This window comes from Melopsittacus undulatus, chromosome 3, assembly GCF_012275295.1.
Source record: "Melopsittacus undulatus isolate bMelUnd1 chromosome 3, bMelUnd1.mat.Z, whole genome shotgun sequence".
Classification (NCBI taxonomy): domain Eukaryota; kingdom Metazoa; phylum Chordata; class Aves; order Psittaciformes; family Psittaculidae; genus Melopsittacus; species Melopsittacus undulatus.
In genome coordinates this window covers 111853447-111876779 of record NC_047529.1, presented here as the reverse complement: position 1 = coordinate 111876779, position 23333 = coordinate 111853447, and the positions used below count along the sequence as shown (strand labels likewise).

Here is a 23333-nt window from a genome sequence, read left to right as displayed (position 1 = left end):
TTGTGACTATTTACATTATGTCTGATCTGATGCTTTGCCTTCCCTTTGACAAGTGTCACCCCCTCCATCTCTGGAGTTCTTCCCATCCAGGGACAGATTAAGAATCATTCCCATTACCTCTCCTTATTAAGAGACATGAGTGTCTCATCAGAAAGATCATGAAGCTCATGAACACCTCCCACAAGAAATTAACTTCCAATGCCTGGATCTAATGGTTGGGTTGGTCTCAACAGTCATTCCTCAAAACACTGCTAAAAGCCACGAGGCTACAGAGGGTGAGCAAACCTTCTTTCATGTGGATCTCCTTTGCCGTCAGCAGTGGAGAGGCGTTCTGACTCCGGGCTGTTCACACGGCGGTACCGCAGGGAGCGCGCTTGGGCTGTGGGGGACTCCGGAGGCACTCGGACAGGGGAGCTGGGGCAGACACCGTTTCTCTGCTCCTCTTCCACCATGCACTGAGTCTGGAGGGGGTAAACACAGACAACCTCAAACTCTGACCAAGGACATTTACTTCCCAGCCTTCACTGTTGCTCTGTGCTTTCTTCTAGGATATAGTTCCAGCTGCATTTTCACAGTCTACACTGAAGGAATGCAACGGCCCATACGCCCTGGCAATTATCCACTATTAAACAAGGTATGGATTTTAAATCCATTCAAATATTTAAACATCTTTATAAAGTAGCCTTTGCATTGCAGTTATGCTGAATAGCCAATCCAAAGTGCTCTCATGGGCTTACCTACTTCACACACAAACCCTGGTTATCCCAGATGCCTAAGAGCCCAGGTTTGTCAATATATCTCTGTGTTATATTGCAATGCACATACTTTCACTTTTGCTTAACTTGATATGACTCAGGCACCTCTTAATTCCCAGGGTGACTTGGGATTTTCGTGATTTTGTTTCTTGTTTTAACCTTGGTCCTCTAAACAAAGTCCTCCCAGACATACACTCAACCATAAGGTCTGTAAGAGCTTTCCACAGACCCAAGGTCATGCAGGGACCTGAACACGCTCGAGGTCACTTGTGAGCATTGTGTGTTCATACTCTACTAGTACATATTTTCTGTTTTCATATGGCCTTAGGGAATTTGATAGGTTAAGGAGCAAAAGTAGGTGACTAACACAGCTGCCTTCTGCCTTCCACTGTGCTGCTTCTCCTTAGAAGAGGAGACCTGCTTAAGCATAAGCATAGAGGCAGAATGGTCCATGGGCTGCATGAACTTACATTCAGCCGTGCTGTGCTGCCTGAACATGACAGCCACACACTGCCTCTGGGTGGGGATGTGCCAGTGCAAGTTCCTAGTGTGGAGAGTGTTTACCCTTTTCTGCAGCATGCCCTACATTCACTTGTCCTTTGTTAATGCCACAGGCTCTGAATGTAAGCAGGCTTCTCAGAAAAATGCTGCTGCTAAGACAAGTTGCCTTTGTACATGTACTGTGTATATGGCAAGTCAGTCAGTGTCCATAAACAAGCAGATTGAAACCATCCAGGCTGGGTTTGGAATGCATAACTAAAAAGCCTTTGCAGGTAGGGAAGGTGGAGGACTTTCAGGCATTGTAGAAAAAGCAGAAGAGATGCCAATGATTTAATCTGTAACCTATTTAGGTCAGGAGAAGGTTAATGAAGGTCAAAGGTATTAGTGAGAGGAGCAATGTGCTGATGTAACTGTAGAGTAACAGGCAACTTGGTAATATCCAAGAGCTGGGGAAAGGTGTGGGAGGGAAAGAAGAGGCTTCTGAGAAACATAGAATGAGAACTTTGGTCCACTGGAGGAAGGAGAACCAGAAGGAGGACTTAAGAGAGGTGACAGTAAGCAAGGAAGAACTGTCCTTAGCACAGAAATGGGAGAAGTGGGATAGGAAGACACCGGAACTGTGTGAAAGAGACATGAGGATGACCTTGGAGAGGTAGTGGGCAGAAAAAAAACATAGCAAGATCTATTCCTCACCTAAATACAAAGAGCAAGACAGGGAGAGACAAAGTTACTTCTAGTGCTACAAGACAGAAGAGGAAGGATGATTAAGCTGTAAATAGCAGAAGGGTGCTTTACACACCAGCTGCCTTTGCAGTCCTGAAAGACACAAGGGATGCCTGAGATCACAAGCAGAGGTGGGGCTCTGCCCTTACAGATAAAATCTGCAGCCTCCTTCTTTTCCTCCATGTGGTGACTGTGAATAAAAAGTAAAACCTGATCCTCTCTCAGAGAACAGTCACACTAAAGATAACCCTCACACAGAGAAAGGACAGACATCTTCAGCTTTGGAGAGCATGATGCCCTGGGCTCTATTTCACAGACTGCTGCGTGGCTACAGAACTGAAGTGCTCATTGCCACGCTGACTAACTCCCTAAGCTTCTTTACCAGTACACCAACAAGAAATAGCATATCTCTTGGCAGAAGAATCACCTGGTCATGCCGTGGATCTTGTAAAAACCTCTCTTGTCTCCAGCTGTTGTTATGACAGGGCTTGTGAATGACAGCACATGGTACCTAAGCCATGATGTATGACTAGCATGCAGAAAGGACATTTGGAACTCCCTCATCAATGCCTCAGCTGGACTGAAGAGCATCAAGGCAGCTGGTGGTTCAAAAGAACAGGAAAACACATAGGAGTTACTAGGACTCCCCTGTAATACTATTTTTTGGGGGGGCATGTTGGGGAAACAGAACTGTTCCATTCTGCCAGACTGTTCTTATCATATGTGCCTTCAAATGAGAACTTTTGGGCATGCACAGAGTTCCCGTGATAGAGATGAAGAACTGGGGGGATGCCACTGGTAACGTTCCATGCAGATAACATCTTGATCCAAGTGATTTGCATTGGAGAATTTTAGGCAAGTTAGATGAGATTATTTCTTGTCCAAGAATAATGTTTTCTAGAAAGACTAAGGATAGCGGAGATACCTAAATGGCTGAAAGGACAAACTTTGTGCCAGTAGAGACCAAAGTAAATTCCTATCAGACACAGAAGTCTGGTAGATTTAACATGCTAGCCCATTAAAGTCAGGTTTGTGAAGTGTATCTGATACACCTTGATAACATTTTAAGTCTGTTTGGTGAGATTTCTCTGTTAACAGACTCTGCTTCTACCTCATATCATGCCATGTGACATTCTGATTTTTAAACCAGAATTAGGATCAACACAACAAATACTAACTTACTTACAATATGTAAGATGATCTCATAAATAAACTAACTGGCAGATTCGCACACTTAACATTTAGTAAGAAATCGTCATTCAGTGGGGATGCCCCCAAGAAACTAGGTAACGCTTACAAGAAATGACTGAGAAACAGCATAGGGATTGCAAGGAAACCCAACTGAAGTATATATACTTCCTGCAAGCTCAAAAGTGTAATATTTTCCCCATTCCAGGATCATATTAAGAGATAGTTTCCCTGGCTCTTCACAGGGGTGAAAACACCATCAGATGCTCTTTATAAATTGTGCTAACCTTAGAATAGACAGTTAAAAATTGGAAGAGAAAAATTAGTGATGATTCATGATGTAGAAAAACATGGCTTATGAAAACATCTCTGATGAAATGCATTTAACCAGGAGCTCAGGACACAGGAAAATCCTGGTTTATAATTTCCAAACCTGGGACATTTCTGATATTGCATTAGCTATGCAAGGACTGGAATTTGGCCGCTTGAGTTAGCAAGACCCTAGATATTGACATAATGATTGTACAAACTATTGGCTCCAGCATTATTGGCTCCCAAAATGTAATTTCCATGAAGATCCAAATTAATCCCAATGGCTTTGTGGAAAAATTGTTTGTAATTCCCAGTTTCCATAAGGATATTCTACAGCGCTTTTTGGGCTGCACTACACTGGATGCAGTGGATCCGAGCAGCTTCTAGCTGTGTATGAATCCACTTCCCTAAATCCAACAGCCACCGGAGGCAAAGAAATGTTCTTTACTTTGCTGATGCTGATCCTGAGTTTGTTCCGATTCACATCTGTCTCTTCCCAAACTTCCCCCTCATTGAACGCAGTGTTTGGAGCCTGACCAAGAGCTTCTGCTGGCCGGCCTGACAGGATGGGAGGAGCATTCTCTTGATCACTCAGATGTTCACCCTGCAGGACATCCTCAGTGTTCTCACGCAGCAAGTCCCCAGGCACCGGAGTGACATTAACCACCCTGTGGAAGAGATAAGAAGTAAGATTATTTGTATTCAATGAAGGAAGCCCACTGCTCTGCCCACAGAAATTCCTCAGCAGCTTTTTAGGGTTGAAATAACACAGGCAGGGCAGCATTATTGCAGAAACGACAACCTGAAACAGAAGGATTCCATCTAACATACTTACAGTGGGATGGATCATTGAAAGCATCTTGAGACCCTTTATATGCAGGCTAAAAATTTCATAAAAGCCAATTACACAGGATTTAGTTCAGAAGAAGCTTCCCCTCCTTGCATGAGTAAATGAGGCTTAAAAGGCTTTATGGCTTTTATTTTCTAAAATATTAAGCTTTTATCTTCAATAATATTACTAAGGATTATCATTATTCCTTAATGTCAGCCCCCTCAAAAAGCACCAAGACAGATCAGTGAACTATGCCTTATCAACTTTTGTTTGGACTCATCTCCATCTCTGAGCACCAGCCTCTGTGTACCTTTGCAGCAGCACATGAAACACCCTGTAAAAGTCAATGAGCTGTGCCAAGGTGTGACGAGTGCATGCATTCTGCAGGATTCAGCTGACTATCTGTCATACACCCACCCCACAGCAAGGCAACAACTGCCTCACAGTGAGTGCTCTCACAGGAGCTCCAGCCACGCATTCCATATAACATGCAAAATCTACAAGCATATGGGCTCCATCAATCTGGCCAAAGATCTCCAGACATCCCTTAATGTGACTCCAACCCACACACTCATCCCCACTAGAAAATGTGTTTTCAGGACAGTAAGGGTCTGAAACTGGGTTCCACCACTTCAGATACATGTCAGTATACATGAAGTCAAATCAAGTAGTGGCAGCCACACAGCTCCAACTTCCCAGGATCATACAGGCCTTGAAACATCTCAAAAAACCAAGCGGATACTGAGCTTATCACTGAGGATGTCAATAGTCTGACTTGTGCAACTGCAACACTCACCCAAACATAGCTGCTGTTTGCCTGGTGTTTTGCTGTGGTGGAGTAGAGGTGCTAGTGGACAACAAGACATCTGTACCAGCCTTCTCCCAATCAAAGGCTTCATTTTCAGTGATACCTCTTTCTTTCATGCTGTTCTCGAAAACGGACATGATTAGCTGGAATAAATTTACAAAAAAAGACAATTTATGTGAAGTAGTTGAGGGTGGCTTTCAAAAAATCTGAAATATGAGCATGAGGACCAGGCACAGCTTATAATCTCCATCTTGCCTATGAAAGGTACCAAGAAATGAAAGCAAATGTCATCAGGTGAGTGGAGGGCCATGAAGATGCTCTGAGAGCTGGAGCAGTTCTGCTTTGGAGACAGGCTGAGAGAGCTGGGCTGGTTCAGCCTGGAGAAGAGAAGGCTCCAGGAACATCTTGAACACTGCTCCGTGAAGAACTTAGAGCAGCTTCCACTGCCTAAAGGGGCAAACAAGAAAACCTGGACAGGGGTTTTTGACAAGGGCCTGCAGGGACAGAACAAAGGGGAATGGCTTTAACCTGAGAGAAGGGAGACTGAGATGAGACATTAGGAAGAAATTCTTCCCTGTGAGGGTGCTGAGGCCCTGGCACAGGGTGCCCAGAGAAGCTGTGGCTGCCCCATCCCTGGCAGTGTTCAAGGCCAGGTTGAATGGGGCTTGGAGCAAGCTGATCTAATGGAAGGTGTCCCTGTCTGTAGCAGGGGGCTGGAACTGGATGAGCTTTATGGCCCCTTCCAACTCAAACCAGTCTGGGATTCAGCGAGTTTATGACTGTTGAGCTGGTGGCACAGGCTCTTTGCATTTGGCAAGCTCTGCTAAAATTCTGTTACATTTAGTATCTCAAGACTTCTGTGTTTTAATGAAAGCCAAAAGTACTCTGATGCTTTCTGATCTGGAGTATGGGATTGCTCTGGACAGGTTGGTGGAAAGAGAAGACAAAACTTTTAAGCTGTTGAGGAGCTGTACAGTCCAATCTTTTTCTCCTGGTCCTAGGAAAGGTATTCCTCAGTCAGATATGAACATGTGCACAGAAATGTTAGAAAATCCAAATACCAATCCAACAGTGCCATCTATCACACTGGTAACAAAGAAAAGTTCGTACCTGATAGTCTGGCTTGGTGAAGTAGTCTAGGCTTGCAATGTGATCCAGAAAAAGGTGGAACTCTGAAGGCATGTGTTTTAGCAGCATTCGGTGTTCATACTTTTCTTTTATCATGCCAACCTGCTCCTGGAAAAAAGAAAATATCTCAGAGCCAAAATCTCTTCTATTGCTTCATATTCATACAGTCTTATCATTCCTGGAACACTGCCTCTTCTTAGACTGAGCACTGTGTCTACACTCCTCTCCTGCTTACTTGTCAGCCTTTCCACTTTTATTGTTTGCTTTCCAAGAAGAGTCGAAGTTACCTGATCAAATGTGATTAACAACATGCATAAGAAAGTGTCTAGCAACCCCAAGTAAGACAAGCTCTACACCATTCATCAGAACACACAGAAGCAGGTTAGCATCCTGCAGCAGTATCTGATGAAAAGCAGGCTCTGGCTTTCCTTTAGCAAAAAGCTGCACTTAGCTGCAAGAGGAATGATAAAAAGTCACAGCCATAAACATGCAGCTGCCTATTGTATGCATAGAGGTGAGATTTCCTACCTTATCTTTGATCTTCCTCCATGGAAGCTGACCAACCGCGAACTCCACCAACATGTAAAAGAGGGACCACAGATCATCATGTCTACCCATCTCCTGGAGAAGAGAGAGATGAAGACTGAGGAGCAAAGTTCCCTGCTGCTCAGGAGTCCAGTTGTGCTTGCCAGATGAGCTACCTCATTTCAGAAAGCAGGAAGAGAAGTCATACTTCCCATTCAGTGATTAAAAAAGGCAGATTAAAGACTAAAGATGCTAACCCAAGCATTTATTAAACTTGGCAATGTCAATACAGTCACCTGAATAACCTCACTTGTTTGTTGTGAAAAGTGTTTTATCTATACAGCAAAGCCCAAGTTTTCCATAGGACTCTCCCTCACCGAGTGTACAAGAGGAAATATTAATGGGATGTGAAATAACCCAGATTAAGGAAAAAAAAAACCAAACCAACAAAACTCCAAACTGTGTAGAAAGTCTTCAGCAAATGGGAAATTGAAACACAGGGATTAAGGCTGAACTCGTCAAAGCACATGAAGTAATTTTTGGTGCTCAACATCCAATGTCTAGAATGTGATTTCTCAGAATAGCATGCATTATACAGCCATATTTGTGCCTAAATATACCTTCAGCTGATGCCAGCTACAGCTGGCACTATTCAGCTCCTCCAAAAATGGTACCTCAAGTTTCTCAGTGTCTCTCAGGAAATGAAATGAATTCATGATGGTGTTCAACTGCCCTCTGCACATCACACTTTCTATGTTCTGCAGCCAAGAACATCTTTCCCTGAAAAAACTTGAAACCTCCTCAAGTGTCACAGGTCATCCTATAGAGTCACCCCAATTGAGGCTGAAAACCTGGAGGTAAGTCAGGAAGCCTGAGTTTCTATCTTGCAAGCTACAGAATCAGAGAACTTCCTGTTTACTGTCTACACAGAAACATAAACTGAGCAAATAGGATGAACAAGTGTTTTGAGAAGAATGTTGAACGAGACTTCTGGAAGTGTTTAGAATTAAACAGGCCAGATACTGGGTAAATAATGGATATTTTCAGGGAAATATAAACCTAGCTTTCACTATGTGGCTCTTCAGCTGATGGCATGATGTTAATGTTACATATTCCAGGTGGAGAATGGATCTGGGGACCTGGCACCTGGTAATTCACAGCCAAGTTCTGCTAGAAACTAGCAGAAAGCAGCCAGGCACTTAACCTGGTTTCTGCTTTAGTGTGGTTTGGGTTTTTTCCCCTTAAAGTGTCTGATAATGCAATTATTAAGGCTGCTATCTAGAGAGGATCCAATAACTGAATCGTAAATTTGATTTTATAGCCAACAGCCTTGACCACCTCATGGAAGTCATCTGATAGACTAACTTCTGTAAAAGGACCAAACCAGAGCTCACGCCTCTCACTCCTCTGCTCCTGAAAACAGGTTTCCGAGGAGAAACAACTTTGCTGTTAGCTCCTTATAACCCCAAATACTCACTCTGTTCTTGTGTGCGTTCACCGAGGCGTAGCGGACCGTTCCTCGAAAACCAGCAACGTTGCGGGGCTGAAGGAGACAAGAAACATCTCAGTGACAGAGCAGATTACTAAACCCCCGGTGCAGCTAATTCCTGAGAACTCCTCCTCTATACTGCTATTTCATATGCACCCAAGGCATAAAAAGCTCCTGCTTGCCTCCATCTGCTCTAGCAGCCAGCATTCTCCAATTGTGCATTTCTAGAAAGGCTGATTTTACAGAGAGGGCAAGGTGGTGACAGTGATAGATTAGAGTAGTAAGAGTCTAGGCACAGAGCTAAGAACATTATCCAAGATCGTATTTTCCTTTTTAAATTCCAGGTCAACAGACAAGCTGAAAACAAATTGCAAGTGCAAAACAGAGTTGTGAATAACATGAGCTGAGCACAGTCTGAGGGCAGCCTGGCTGGGACAGGAACAGGGATCCCTACTCTGACACTGAGCCATAGGCATTTGCTGGCACTGTTGTCAACATCTTCTGTGACACTCAAATCAAGAACCTCCAACTTTCGGAACTCTTGTTTTTTTCCTAATTCTTCCCTGTATATTCTAAACCAGGCATCTATTTTTGCTTTGTCTGACTCTCCTGTTCCTTCCATCCTCAGCTTGATATAGCAGCCTTGGGAAGAAGGCAGCGCTTCTGCAACTGTGCCTCTGTGCTGGAGGCTTTCTCTGTTCTGGGGGCTGAGCAACACTTCCAACTCTTTCCATTGCTGCTTCCACAAGAACATCATACCATATGAGTTCCTTTACTGAAGATGTCATTGTTCTGAAAAAAAAATATGCTTTTTAAATAAAGACACCCACAAAATCCTTCTAGTTTAGCTAAGAAGCACCTGCATTAACAGCAGTGCTTTCAAAATTCATGTGGTAAAACTGGGTTCAAGCTCAGCCACCACTGGGCTAAGCATGGGCAAAGAACTAAATGGACTCATAGTAAAGATCCTACTCTAGCAAGACCCTGAGCATATTAGTAACAACTCTAATTAGGTAACTTGTCCAGCTTTGGTCAATTGATGCATGTCTGCTCTTTTATCTGTGCCTGTGCTTCCAGAACTAAGTCTAAAGCTCTGCACTTTTATTCTAGGGCACCCTTCTATCAGTTTAAATACATACAATTCAGTTGCTTCAGCTGCATACAGAGAAGTTGCTCTGAGTTTCAGTACTCTCAGAACAGAGAAGATAGTTTTAAGCAAGGTCACCATACCATGCTACTAACACACTCCTGAACGGTGCATAATGCAGCTCTCTATAGTAACTCCAAGCAAAAAGAGTTGCATCTGTCTTACAGCTTCTTTATGCTAACCAAATACTCCATGAGGAGAACCTATATGCATACCCCATGCACTTAATGCAGCCTTTAATCTTGCAGTACTCCAGTTTGAACTATAAGCTACTTATTCAGCAGCAGGTAATAGTCAAGATATTCTATTCATGATCCATGAACCTCATCCCTCCTGGAGCACACATTTAGGATTCCTGCTGACAAATGACTTCAAAATGGTTTCTGTGATTTCACTGATGTGAGTTCCTGAAAAGCAGAATACTGGCCAGTGGAGTACATCTGTTGGAGTCAGCCATCACTGTAAATGTCCTCTACATATTCAAAAGCAAGAGGACATTCCTCTTTTCCATTAAATGTGGAAGACAGTGTGTTTGGATACTTTCCATGGGCCATGAGTGTATTATGAGCAATTCTAACATGGAACCCCTGACGCTTTCAGAACAAACATTGTTCAGTGTTTGCAGTCCATGGGAGTTTGTCTTTCATGTTCTTTCCCTACTTCAGGGTCTTCAGTTATCAGCTGTGTAAATCCTGAGGCAAGTACCACATGTGCTGGTTTCAGCACGGTTGGCAATGTCTCTGAAAACCTTTTTAGATCAATACTCCCTATTTCTGGCAGACAGGCTAGCGCTGCAGTCTTTAATTAGATCTATTCTGAAACCAACTCTAGGCAGCTTGCAAATGTATTCCCCTCCTCTTTCAGAAGCAAGCCAGAAGCTCAGCCATCTTTTCACTGAGCATGTCCCACAGCCAACACAGGACACTTCACCAAGCCAGTCCTGCAGCTGAGGATAAAGGGTTCTCTCCAGTCTTCTCCTGTAGGATACCTCACTGCAACTGAGCAAGGCTATGCAATTTATTTGACAGGATGTTTAGAGCTTCCAATAAACCAGGCACATGTTGTGTGAACAGCATCTTCTCATAAAGGTTTCACCTCTTTTAACCACATCTGACTGCCCAGGCAGTCACAAGGCAGTCAGTCATGCTTTCTGACTGTGTCACTGATCACTGCAATCAAACACTTCCATGGCTATGGAGATACTTTGTTTTCCATCCAAACAAACAGCTCCTGTCTGAGCTTCTATTGTAGCACATGATGCCTATCCAACTGTTATTGACTTCTTTTCTGAACTCATCAACATTAATTTTCCAGATGACTTCTTTACATGCTTCATTTCTTCCAGTTAATACATTTCATGCCACCACTGCATTGTCCAGCCATGGAAGAAGAGCCTAGATAAAGCACCTTGCTGCCCAGATCAGTCCACATTTGACCCAGAACTGAAAGTGTACAGGTTAGGAACTTCAGACTACGGAATAATATTTAACCCCACCTATTTGAATCCCCCAGATTGTAAGAAAGTAATAAACTGAAATACAATTTAAAACCATACAGGACTTTTTCTTTCATTTTTCAATATCAGCATTACCATCAAAAATGTTATTCGGGGTAAAGTGCATCTAATCCTGCATTCAGATTGTGTCCAGCACAAAGCTAAAGTAATTTATTATACAGTGCTGTCAGGAAGATGATCAAGATATGAAGTATATTGCACTGTTAGAAGCTTGGTTTAAAATGAGTTTTAGCTTGGGAGAATGCGTTAGATCACTACCACAGAGCAAAAGTTACACTCTGTGTTTCTTTTAGTACATTAGTAATAAACACTACCTCACAGACAAAGACAGAATTAGGTAATAAACTCCCATAGGAAGTAGCTGCATTGTTCCAAACTGTGCCCTTTGGCACCCATCAGCTTTTCATCATTCTCCAGCTCAAACACTCACGAGCATCTGTATTTTAAGTGCCAACCCTTACAATTCATGGGGAATCTGTCTTTCCTAGATATGCTCCCTTTATGCCAGGAACACTCATATTTCCTCATTAATCTGAATCTTTCCTCATGTCTCAGTGGTTCCTAGATTGGTATTTTGGATGTCCCAGTTTCCAGCTTCCTTCCTAAAAACCTGTGTTTGGATGTCAGTATTTTCCTCCTGCTGTTTCTTATGCCTGGGGTATTTATTCTCATGGAACGTATCTGCTGGTTCTCCCCCAGTGTCTGGAAGCCTGAGGTACAAACACCCTGTGAGATCCATCACCTTTGCCACTGGCAGGCCTGCTGTCGACTAAGATTACTGACCCACCTCTCTGGGAAACAGGGAAAGGATTTCCAGCAGTAAGAAAATGAGAAGAGAGTGCAGATCAAAGAGAAGGTGGTAACGGGAGAGAGGAAATGCCACAGATCATGGAAAGCATTTGGAGATACATCTTGGATTGCAATGACCCATAGGAAAAACTGTGATACGAAGGAAAAGTGAAAGGAAGCTTCAACTGCACTAAAAGGAAGTATCTCTGTGACTTCTAGCAATCTTCTGCTTCCACCAGTTAGGCTCACGGAGGAGATGCAGGGATATGCATTTCCATCTCTTCTGTGGAGGCAAATTCTGCACCTCTTAAATGTGTTTTACACGTATTTAAACAGCAGCACTTTTAGTATTTTATCCCAATGGGGAGTCAGAAATGACTTAGAGGAAGCTGGAGCCAAAAATGTAAGAGGACAGAACTCCCCTCCCCTGGCCTCTGCAACAACAGAAGTGACAAAACCACAGCCCCTGGTACCACCCAAATGCCTGCCAGCCCCTCAGGCAGCATCCCAAGTGTTCTAGGCCTCTGCAGCACATTTAGGTGGCTGTCACGATCCTGCTGAAAGACAAACATATTATGAGGGGAAGGAAGAAAACCAGGTGTCATTCGGACTTTGGTATATAACAAAAGCACAAAACAAAATGAAAACCCAGAAGCATGGTGATGGCTCACTCACAACTCATAGCAGAGATGGTTACGAGCAGCGGATGGGAAGCCAACGCATCAAACACAGCCTCAAAAGAAGAGCCCAAAAGAACTGTAAAACAGAGAGAAACCCAAAGAAAAACATGATAAAAAACAACAAAATGAGAAAAAAATTAAACAGAAATGAATTAAAAAACAATTCAGTATTGTATCCCTCCAGAAACCTGGGTCTCCTGTGTAGCTGTTGCCATCTCCCAGCATCCTCCCCAGGGCTGTTGGTCCTTGCTGAGTGTAGTTTCAACTAGATCCCAGGCTTTGGGTGAGCCTGTGGTGTGTGAGTGTTGTCAAGTGGTGAAAGGGGTCCCTCTAGAGACCGATTTTCCCCCTGCTCACAGATCACACCTAACAGTATAAAAAACCCCAAGCTGAGAGGAGATGCATATATCCTAACCACGTACCAGTTGTATGATTCTACTGTGATTTCCCTTCATAAAGTTATCTGGGGCCAACAAGAAACCTGAGAGGGGCTTTTGACAAGGGCCTGTAGGGACAGGACAAGGGGGAATGGCTTTAACCTGACAGAGGGGAGACTGAGATGAGACATTAGGAAGAAATTCTTCCCTGTGAGGGTGCTGAGGCCCTGGCACAGGGTGCCCAGAGAAGCTGTGGCTGCCCCATCCCTGGCAGTGTTCAAGGCCAGGTTGGACACAGGGGCTTGAAGCAACCTGGTCTAGTGGAAGGTGTCCCTGCTCACGGCAGGGGGCTGGAACTGGGTGAGCTTTATGGTCCCTTCCAACCCAAAACAATCTGGAGTTCTGTGATTATATGGTGGTTTGAAAGAGAGCAGAATGAAAGTCAGTGCTTCTTTTAGGTCACATGAGCAGTCACTGTATCTTAGGATGTGAACTGCACAGTGTGAAAACATGAGGGCCACAATGATCAGAGGCAAGAGCTAGTATTATGTATTATACAACCTTAAAACTCAATTCATTAAACTGAGGAAAGCTCTCAGCTGGGAGACATTGATTCCAACAGAAACCAACCAATCCAGAGCAATCAACTCAGTGGTGCTTCTTCTGAGTCTTACTATTCCTCTTCCCTAAAAATGTGCAAGCTCCAGGAGCTCTGTAGGTTTTGCAATGACTTCAGTTTTGAGACAGTCTCCTACTATTCTTTTCAAAGCAAAAGACCTGAAGGAGACGAGTTAAAATGACACCTTCCCTTCTTTACTTCAGGAGAATTCAAAATCACCAATGGATTTTACCATCACAAGAGACCAAGGTAATAATATCGTGTTTCCTCATCATGCAATGCCTGCCCCAGACTCTGCGCTGGAGATGAGGATGCCTTTCTCACATTAGAAACACTGCTAATAATGAGCTTTTTTTTCACTCAAAGGCTTATTCCAGCTATAATCCTATTATTCAATTATTATCCAATCTTTAACAAGAGAATTTTGGTCACAGAGCTGCACTTGTTTCTTACAGGCATGGTCCCACTGGGGAACATGCAGTACTGAGCGAATGCTGAATAAGGAAGAGAAGTTCTTCATGAGCTGTACCACAGAGCTGAGGGACCACCGAAATTGAAGTATTTTAGAGAGTGTTGCAAAGTGTTAATCTCATTTCCTTTGGGATTTACAGCTCATAATGTTGTCCTGGAGTCAGGTGGAGAAGACGACCCTTTTCTACTAACAGGACGACAAGAGAGAGTTGTGGCAAACACTGGGATGCAGCAGAGCTAAGTTCAAACCTCTCCACCCCTCAGACAGAAATGGAAACCACACCACCCTCCTTGCAGAGCACACCCTCACCCCTACACCACAGGGTGCTTTGAGATGCAAGTCTTAGAGCATCCCTGTTGCAACAGACCCCCTTTAGCACAGAATAATTGAGTATTTATTAAAAAGAGAAACACAGGCACTCTGCAACCTGTCAGCAAATACACTTACCTGACTGAGGGGAGACTTAACCTGTAATCCAGTTCAACATTCACTTGCCCAGTGGGTGAAGCCCCTGTTCCCTTACCAGCAGACATAATAACAATTTCCTTTTCTTTTGTCTGCAGTCCCATGGGAAAAATAATCAAAGCTTCAAGTGGAACAGCACTGACCAGAAGGAATGATACATCCAGATATATCCCCCCTGCAGCTTGGCAGCAAAGGCACTTGGAAATGGAAAATGGGATCGCAGTTCCCTGCAGGTATAGATAGGATTTGAGTCTGAGATGTCCTTCTGTTTCCCTCACTCCTACAGCACCAGAGCTCTAACCAGAGAGCTGCTACATAAAATCAAACCACCACCAACCTGATGTAGATGATCTGAGGTCACCCTCACTGAACCAGGGGAGGAAAGTAGAGAAACAACTAGTTCTAACAAGATACAAGAGTCCCTGCTTGCTAATACATTTCAAAAGCCATCAGCTAGCCTGCTTTTCATACATTTCATTTCAACTGCACTGGCTTTCTGTAGTTGCAGTGTTTTAAACTGGAACATGAACTCCCTCCTCAAGTCCAAATTTGCTGCACCAACAATAAAAGTAACAGCAAGAACCTTTATGTAATTTTCACAATCTGTTTTATAACTGACCCATTCCCACAGAAATGGCATTTCTGTAAATATATTAAATGTGAGGTATTTTTAAAGACAAAGGTCCATTTTGTTCCCTTTCCCCATCTCTGCTAAACCTACGTGATTGCTGTGCTTTCAGCCTTTTCTTCGATCACCTTTTAACCATATGAAGCCCAAGACAAAAACGATCTCTTCTTAAGCAGAGTACTAAAGCTCCACAAATCTGTTTATTTGACTGCAAAATGCTCATCTCCAGCATAACATTACAGCTTTACATATATTTCAAGTACTAAACAAATGTAAAGGCTACTGGGCTTCTATGTTAGAACATTTGGGTTCTTACGATACAGGAGTTCATATCCTTTGTTATTTTACAGCCCATTTTCCAGTGGGGGGGAAACTACTTCGTAGAAAAACGTATTACATATCACACTCTCCTAGTACCTTGTTCACTGCAGCAAGGTTTATTTTTAACACTAGGCAGATATTGTGGAAAAGAAATACCTTTTTCTCAGTTAGCTGACACATTTCTGCAGCCTTCATCACGCTCGTCTGAACAGGCTATGCCCTGTCCTGCCTACGGCATCTTCCTTCTGCTCCCTGACTCACAGAGCCGCCCTCACAGCTGAGTGGTGCCTTCAGCACAGCGCTGCAAAGTGCTGCACTGCAGTTGGAGCCACGAGGAGATCAAGAGCTGATCAATGGGCTGCAGCTGACTAAGCGAAAAAGATGCTTGCTGAGCAGAACAGCCCAGTGTCAGCTCCCGCAACAGGAGAGAGGCTCCAGCAAAAACATGGCTTCGCCTCTGTTTCCAAATAAATAATCAAGACCAAGCTGCTAAATGCTGGACCATTTTCAATTGCTATTTGTGGAGCCACAGGGAACATGTCTCTGAAAGCAGGGTGTCGCAGGCAGAGGGAGAGAATAAAGCCGTCTGTACTGCATGTTCAGGACACAAGTGGCAGATCTGAATAAAGAACAGTAATGATCAAGGAGTTATGGTCCAAAACCTGCCCTACATTATCATGGACCAAGTGTCCCTGCCTATAGCAGGGGACTGGAATTGGATGAGCTTTAAGGTCCCTTCCAACCCAAACCAGTCTGGGATTCTATGGTTCCTTGTGGATAAAGAAACTGAAAGAGAATGGAGACCTAAGACTGCCTACTGGCTTGAAATACTCTTTGGTGAAATAAATGATACAGTTCCTTAAAAAAATAATTAAAAACAAAAAAAAAAGAAAAAAGGAAACAAATATACTCCTCATCCCTACATAAAAATCTCATTTCATACTGCCCTTCACCCCCATCTCCTTCCTAATCCTCAGCACATCCCTTGGGCAGCAATTCACAATGCTCCTCCAGGCAAACAGTCTGGTAAGCTGGACTCATCCGTGGGGTCAGGCAGCAGGGACACTCAAAGATCAAACATCCCAGTGACTAAAATGTAATGTTAAAAGGAACTGAAGTCAGTATTTCTTGATTATGTGTTGATTATGTGTTACTAGCTCTTCCACAAGACCCATCTGTGGCAAGCAAGCAACCAGCATTAAGACCAACCTTCTCAGAGCCTTGCATCCTAACCAAACCCCACCTCACCCACACCAGTTCAGGCAGGACACAGCCTGAAATATACACGGAAGTCTTCTGCCCTGAAATACATCAAGGCTGGATGGGGTGCTGTTTCCAAAACCAGGGCCTGGGAGTATTGTCTAAGGATGAAGCAAAATAAAAGCAAAGTAATTCTACTGGGAGAAAAGAAGAAAAAAAAGAGGATCCAAAAGAAGAGACATCTGTAACAACTGGCTTCTTTAATTGCAAAGACAAAACACTGTTCAAACAACAGGACTTGAAATACACACGTATTCATGACTTCACTGAAGCAATGGAGAGATTTTGCAGAAACGCTGTTTCACCCCATAGTGGGCTAGAATTCTAACTGCAGAAAGAGGAAGGGAGTGGGGCTGCATTTTGCAAAGGGCAGTATGGAGGAGGGTTATCCTTAAACTCAACAGCATGAACAAGGAAGACCAGTAGTACATAGCGTGTGTCTTCTTAAGAATAAGACGTAAACACAAGCTTTGGAGCTGCTTCCATCTACAGCTATAAAGAAAAGGCTTTTAATGTCCAGCTGAAGAGACCAGGTGGGGGGGAAGATAATAATTAAAAAGACACAGAATCTGTTCACTGATCTTTGCTTTCTTCCCACTCCCCAACCACATCCTGTACTGCAGAATCTCTGAATTTAGCTCTCATATTGTCCACGTTTTCCAGAACAACAGTTATCTTGCAGATGGAAAAGATGTGCTGACCCCAAAGGTACAGGCTTAGGATGATAAACACAGAGATTGTCTTGAGCCCTCCCTGCTCAAGCTGCATTCCAAAATAAGCCTGGGAATGCTCTAAATGACACCTAGAGCACCTGAAGCTTAATGTATCCTTATGGGTGACCCCACATAACACAGTGCTGATAAAGGTAACACCACATGTTATCTAGTGCAATTATGCCCTCTGCCCTTACCTCCCCTCCAAGCAGGCACACTAAAATCCACCTGCCAAGAAATCTTGTCAGGGAGCAATGTACACAAAACCAAAGCCAGGCAAGGCTGGAACAGCATTACAGGTTGCAGTTCACAGTGAGCTCAGCCTTGGAGATCAAATCAGCCTCTAACTTCCAGCATTTTAACTTTTTGTCATCAAAAGCTTTAAGGACACACCAACCTTGTTCCCCAGATCACAAAGGACTGAACTAGACCCGTCCTCTGGGACTACAGAAGTTACACAGCCAGCACTGAGCTCACCCTCTTTGCTTGGCCATTACATACTCAGGAAGTATTGCAAGCCTGTGGAAAACATTATCTTCTAGGAAAAGAAAAAACCAAAGCCAAAAACCTTGTAAGACAACACCAAGCATCCCTTCTTAGATTCTCAACTCAGTTGAAGCTACCTGCTGCATCTCAGCTTGCAGAAAATGAATCAAAGATAATGACTGAACAGAACCACCACAAACCAAACAAAACCCCAAAGCTTTCCACACCTAAGCAGTTGCAAGTGGGAAAAAATGACTTCAAATGTACTTACTGGCCGGACTTCACCGGTGGTGTTGGTATACTGACGGGCCAGACCAAAGTCTAACATATAGCACTTCCTGTACGTTGAAGGCAAGCGGCCCATGGCAAAATTGGACTAGATAAAGAAAGAAAACCAGATCAGTTTGATACCAGAAACTCAGGTAAGAGTAACCATTTAATAACAAAGCTTTGTCACATAGCCCCACATGCCTCTGGTGGAAACATAAGTCAAAGAGAAGAATTTGAAGATGCATCTTAAACCCCTGATTAGTCAATCGCTGCCATGTTAAGAGGTTAACTTTGCAGATAAAAGACTGTGGAGTTTCAAAGTAACTAAATTTCACATTAGCTTAACTAAATTTCAGCTGCTACAAGAAAAAGTGAGAGCTCCATCACATACATACCAGGCTGGAGTTACAGCAGACAAATGCTTCTGATTATTCAGCTGCCAGCACGCTTTATGCTGCCCTAACCCCCAGAGTCTCCATCCACTATACTGCATTACCTTAATTGATCTAAGCATTCAGACAACTAAAAAATCACTTGGTTTGGTTCTTAGTAAATAAACTAACAAGCAAATAGAACAGCTCTTTTTTAACTCCCCATCTTAAACATATCTTTTACCATAAAGGATTTGTGGCCAGTTACACTAGTGACTGATCTTCACCTGAATCTGATCAGCCAAACCCAGCTGATTTTAAAAGCAGCAAATGATTTTGCTGGAAGGAGGATGGTCTTAGAGACCAACAAGTGTTGAGGTCAAATAGTGAGGAGCTGGAAGAAGACTGGCTCCTACAATGCGTGTTGCAATGACTGTGCCTCACCAAGGCAGATGACCATCATCGTGACTGTATTTTTGACACTGGAACCTCTGCTCCAGTTTTCTTGGCAATTGCTCAGAAAAGATTAAGAGGATTATTTAGCTAAGTCAAATACACAAAACAGCATTTATTCAAGTGATGGGTCACAGAGCAAGACATCCTTTCTGAACCCCTTTTATAGGGTCGGACTCCAAATGATTGTTTGAAATCAGATTGCTTTGTTATGTGATCTTAACTGGTACAAGTATGACTGACAGCTAGTAAGCCACCATGGCACAGCCTCTGCCTATACTAACTAGTTTTCTATGCACTTAAAGGAATGACAACACTATATTACTAGTCTGTACTTGGAGAAAGTAGCCAATGTGTCAGACAAGTGTGAATGTGCAAGAACTAAGCACCTCCACTGAGATCTACCCGTACTCGGACTGTCTTTGATTCAAGCAGAACAGACAGACACAACCAAAACCAAATTTCCAAAACAACATACAGGCTTGATGTCTCGATGCAGGAATCCCACAGAGTGAATGGCTTCTATTGATTCCAGAATCTGTTTGCCTAATCGCAGTGTGGTGCTCAGCGTGAAAGTCCCTCGAGGTTGACTCCTCCTGAGATCTGCCAGATTCCGGCCCTGAAACAATCAATAAAACACTCAAACCATCACACACAGCATTTCACAGCTGCAAGTTCTAACGTGCGTCCCCCCAAAAGCAGAAATGCTCCTCAGACAGGTGCTCACTTTATGTCTGCTTTATCTCTTGTACAAGATCTGCCAATACTTCGTTTTAACTTTCAAATGCTGTGTTGACTCAGAAGAAGACACCAGACCATTACACTGGGAAATCAGCTGATGTACTGTTTAGGAAACAGGCACGGCATGGACAGCACTGCCTCAATCTGTGTGATGTGAAATATCTTAGCACATCCTGACAAGTGGAGTTATCCCAAGGGAGGGTATCACAGCAACACCCCATCCCCCCCACCGGTCTCACTGTCTCCCATTCCACCCACTTTCTCTGTACAACAAAGTCTCTACAAGTGCTGTCACTGTGACTCCCTCCCTGTGATGCTGTCTCTGTAGGACGGGGGCTGAGGGGAAGCCCAGAACTCACCTGAAGCTGCATGACCACGTAATTGAATTTTTCATTCCTTCCACAGCCAATAAATCTGCAAACATGATCTTTCCCTGAAAAGAAACAGCAACACACAAAATGGAACACGGCAACACTGTGGTCATGATTGTTGGAAAGATGGTTTCTGATCAAGGGCTTGCAACTGCCAGAGGCATCAGGCAGGGAGTTCTGCAGAACAGACTGATTTTGTTTCTACTTCCCTGTCTCATAGCTCAGGAAAGCACTGCCATTCATCAAGAAAACTGCCTGTGAAATAGCCAGGAGTGGAAATCTGTGTCAGGGATTCTCAAATCCTCAAACTGACAGAGGACACAAGCGAGAGTGTGATGAAGTGCAGTTTATACCACCACCACATGCAGGCAACACTGCCACAGCCACCACCATCCCTGAACTACTTGTGGTAGCACTACTACATTTGCCTGTCAGTACTGCACGCCCTGGAACAACTAAACTAAGCCTGTATCAACATGGACAAACCCTGATTTTAATAGTCAGACACATCTGGAAAACGAAGATGCTTATAGAAAAAAAAATGCCCATGAAAGCAATTTCATAACAAAGGAAGGAAACAAACCTGGGCAGTTTCATGTTGAGTTCTGGCATGGGGCTAGAGCTATGAACTACATCCATTCAGGCAAAATCAAAACCAACCAGCCACCCCACAACACTCAGCTGTCCTCTATGGTCATTCTCTGTGTTACAAAATGCAGAGGGAACAGAGGCTGTGGTTTCAGATCCTGACCTGTAATGGGGTTGTGCTGGTGTGGTTTCTGTGTGACGCACGAGTTCCTCTAACAGCGACTGTTGATAACAGAGTAAAGGTTCATACACACCATAGTGGTGAACATTGTGGTTCCTGGTAGGGTTTCTAAGCAGGAAAGGGGGTGAGTACCATTGTAGAGCTTTGCCCTGTATGTCTTTGCAGCACTTGAGCAGTGGTAATTTAAATTAGTTTTCCAACCAAAGCTATTGTTTGATACTTCCCAGTTTTACAATTAAAAAAGGAGGAACACAAAGATATACAGTAATCAGTAATAGCACTGCCCATAACAACCTGATCTATTCCTCGGAGCAGGAGGTTGTACTAGAGACATCCAGAGGTGCCACTCCCAGCCCAAATCATCCTCTCAATCCATCCATGCCAGGCATTCATTTTCTTCAAGGCCTGCCTCTCACATCAGCAGTGGCCTCTGACCCCTCTAAACACAAACTCAGCTTAATTCTAGAATCATCAGTCAAGTTTCTTTCTATTCAGTTAATACAGGAAGTATCAAAACCAACAGAATACTGGTGGTCAAAACACCCCAGCATGGCACAGCCACCCAGCAGCTCAACCCTGAAGAACGCTGCATAGGAAAAGCCCAAGTCCTTAATGACAGAACCTACTTGAGCACTTGGCATTGCCAGGGTCTCTGTAGGATGCACAGTTGTGGACATCCAGCTACACAACTGCTTTTAGCAACATTTGGGAAGCTGCAGCTATTTTTCATGCTCCTACATTAGAGATGCAATGTACATTATACAGCTATCCTCTTGCCTGTCCACATCAGAATCAGATTTATCAGCTTATCACAGATACTAGGATTCACTTCTGTAAAAACGATCTAAAGAAACAGACGATCCATCAGGACTAGAAAATGAGATGAGAGTTATTTTCATCATTATCTAACTTGCTTGGAAACAGTGTCTGTAGCTTGGCAAAGCTGACCTGCATACAGTTTTCTTTCCTTTGCAGTTAGTTTTACCTCTGGCCAGACAAACTAGCTGACATCAGGGACTTGTCAAGCCAGCTGGAGACAAGGAGTTTTGAACACGAAAGCAAACAAATTCTACACTGGAAGGCTTAAATAATGACATTATTGAATAGTAGTCAACTAGTGTTTAATCAACTGTGTTAGCCTTGCTAGTGCTTCTGTAATGAATGGATCGACTAAATAAATTAATGAACTAATGGATATAACAACAAAAGACTGGTTGTCACCTTCTAATCAAACAGTAGAAGGTAAAGCTGCTTGGCCTTGCATGGCATGGTTCCTCATCTGCTTTCCCAAGCCCACTAAAATATTTAAGATGAGCAGCAGATAATAGATCCCACATAGGGCAAGGCAGAATATTGAAGGAGCAAAAATTCAACCCAGCCTCGAAGAAAAGTGTGTTTTAAATCCTCACCCTTCCCTTGACATCACAGTTGATGCAGAAAACCTGTGGCCCAAATGACAGTTCATTTGACTCTTCCGCATGGAAAAATGCAGTGCTAGGCAGAGCTGCATCAAGTTTCTGAAGCTGCCATTCTGTGACAGCCTAAAAACCTGCCAAGGGTAAAGTACTCTGCTTTCCAGATAGTTACATCAAGCTAGCAAAATACAAGAGACACATAAAACACATATACAGAAGTAATAAATTGAACCATAGAGAGTTAAGGCACCACTTGAACATGAAAAACTCATATATGCAAAAAGAAGAGACTAGGACTTGCAAATGAGGAAAAAAAACCCCAAGCAAGATCCCTTTTCTTCTCTTATTTTGACAGGAAACCCTTACCTTTCCAACCCCTGGCAGTAACGGGGACCAAGCAACCCAGCCCTACTTCCCTATCTGCTGTAATAACATCAGGTACTCCAACCCCACAGTGACTGTGACCAGGCTGCATCTTGCACAGCTACTCAATATGCAGAAGATCTCTGCACTGCAGAATGAAATTAATCAGAGTCCTACGCAATGAGATTGGTTCCGCTGAAAAGCTGCCTCGACAGAGCGACTGACACACTATGGAGAGCTGAGGAGCATCTGGCTGTGAGTGAGGTCAAAGGCAGGCACATGGGGCCTCACACCAGGGCAAAACTGCCACCACAGTGACACAGAGCAGTGCCCAGCACCAAACTAACCTGCCCATTTCAGCTGACCACCTGACTGTTGCAAGGAGAATCCCATCCAAGGAAACTGAATGCTGTGGCCACATCTGTATTCTGGGGAGCCTGTGGACCAGAAGGCATCTGGACTGTATGCCTCACATGAGAGCTTTTTGCACTATGTAGGTCTCATAAGCCTTCAGAATGCTCTGAGAGAGAACTCTCAAGGAGTGCATAAGGACAGGGAAAATATTTCTCAATTCAAGCATCTGCTGCTGGGCCTCACACAGGCCCAGGTGAGCATCTAGAGCAGACACAGTACCTGGTTTTGCATGTGCAGATGGTTTCCACATCCCTCTCTGCAGCAGCCCAAAAGGTGGAGCAAATAATCCACGGGATTGAATCAGGGATACTGGATTACTGTTTTTGCAACTAAGGCTGCCACTGGAAAGGCAAACTGACACTGAGATAGCCCATGCCAAGTAACTCAGAAGCTGTGCCAGAGCTGTTCGAACAGAGCCACTGTGTTTTGATT

At 43.7% G+C, this 23333-nt stretch overlaps 1 protein-coding gene across 2 annotated transcripts in view; it reads right to left on the bottom strand.

Annotated features, from left to right (window-relative positions):
• The window catches only part of TTBK1 (tau tubulin kinase 1), a 73169-nt gene that overhangs the window by 31017 nt on the left and 18819 nt on the right, over positions 1–23333 (bottom strand). For both annotated transcript variants that reach the window (XM_034060864.1, XM_034060863.1), the window contains exons 4-12: positions 19929–20002; positions 19307–19447; positions 18006–18110; positions 8250–8315; positions 6776–6868; positions 6230–6355; positions 5108–5262; positions 3928–4147; positions 286–461 (exon numbers count right to left, since the gene is read on the bottom strand). In XM_034060864.1, coding sequence (XP_033916755.1) covers positions 286–461; positions 3928–4147; positions 5108–5262; positions 6230–6355; positions 6776–6868; positions 8250–8315; positions 18006–18110; positions 19307–19447; positions 19929–20002 — 1156 coding nt within the window. The remainder of the gene's footprint in view (positions 1–285; positions 462–3927; positions 4148–5107; positions 5263–6229; positions 6356–6775; positions 6869–8249; positions 8316–18005; positions 18111–19306; positions 19448–19928; positions 20003–23333) is intronic.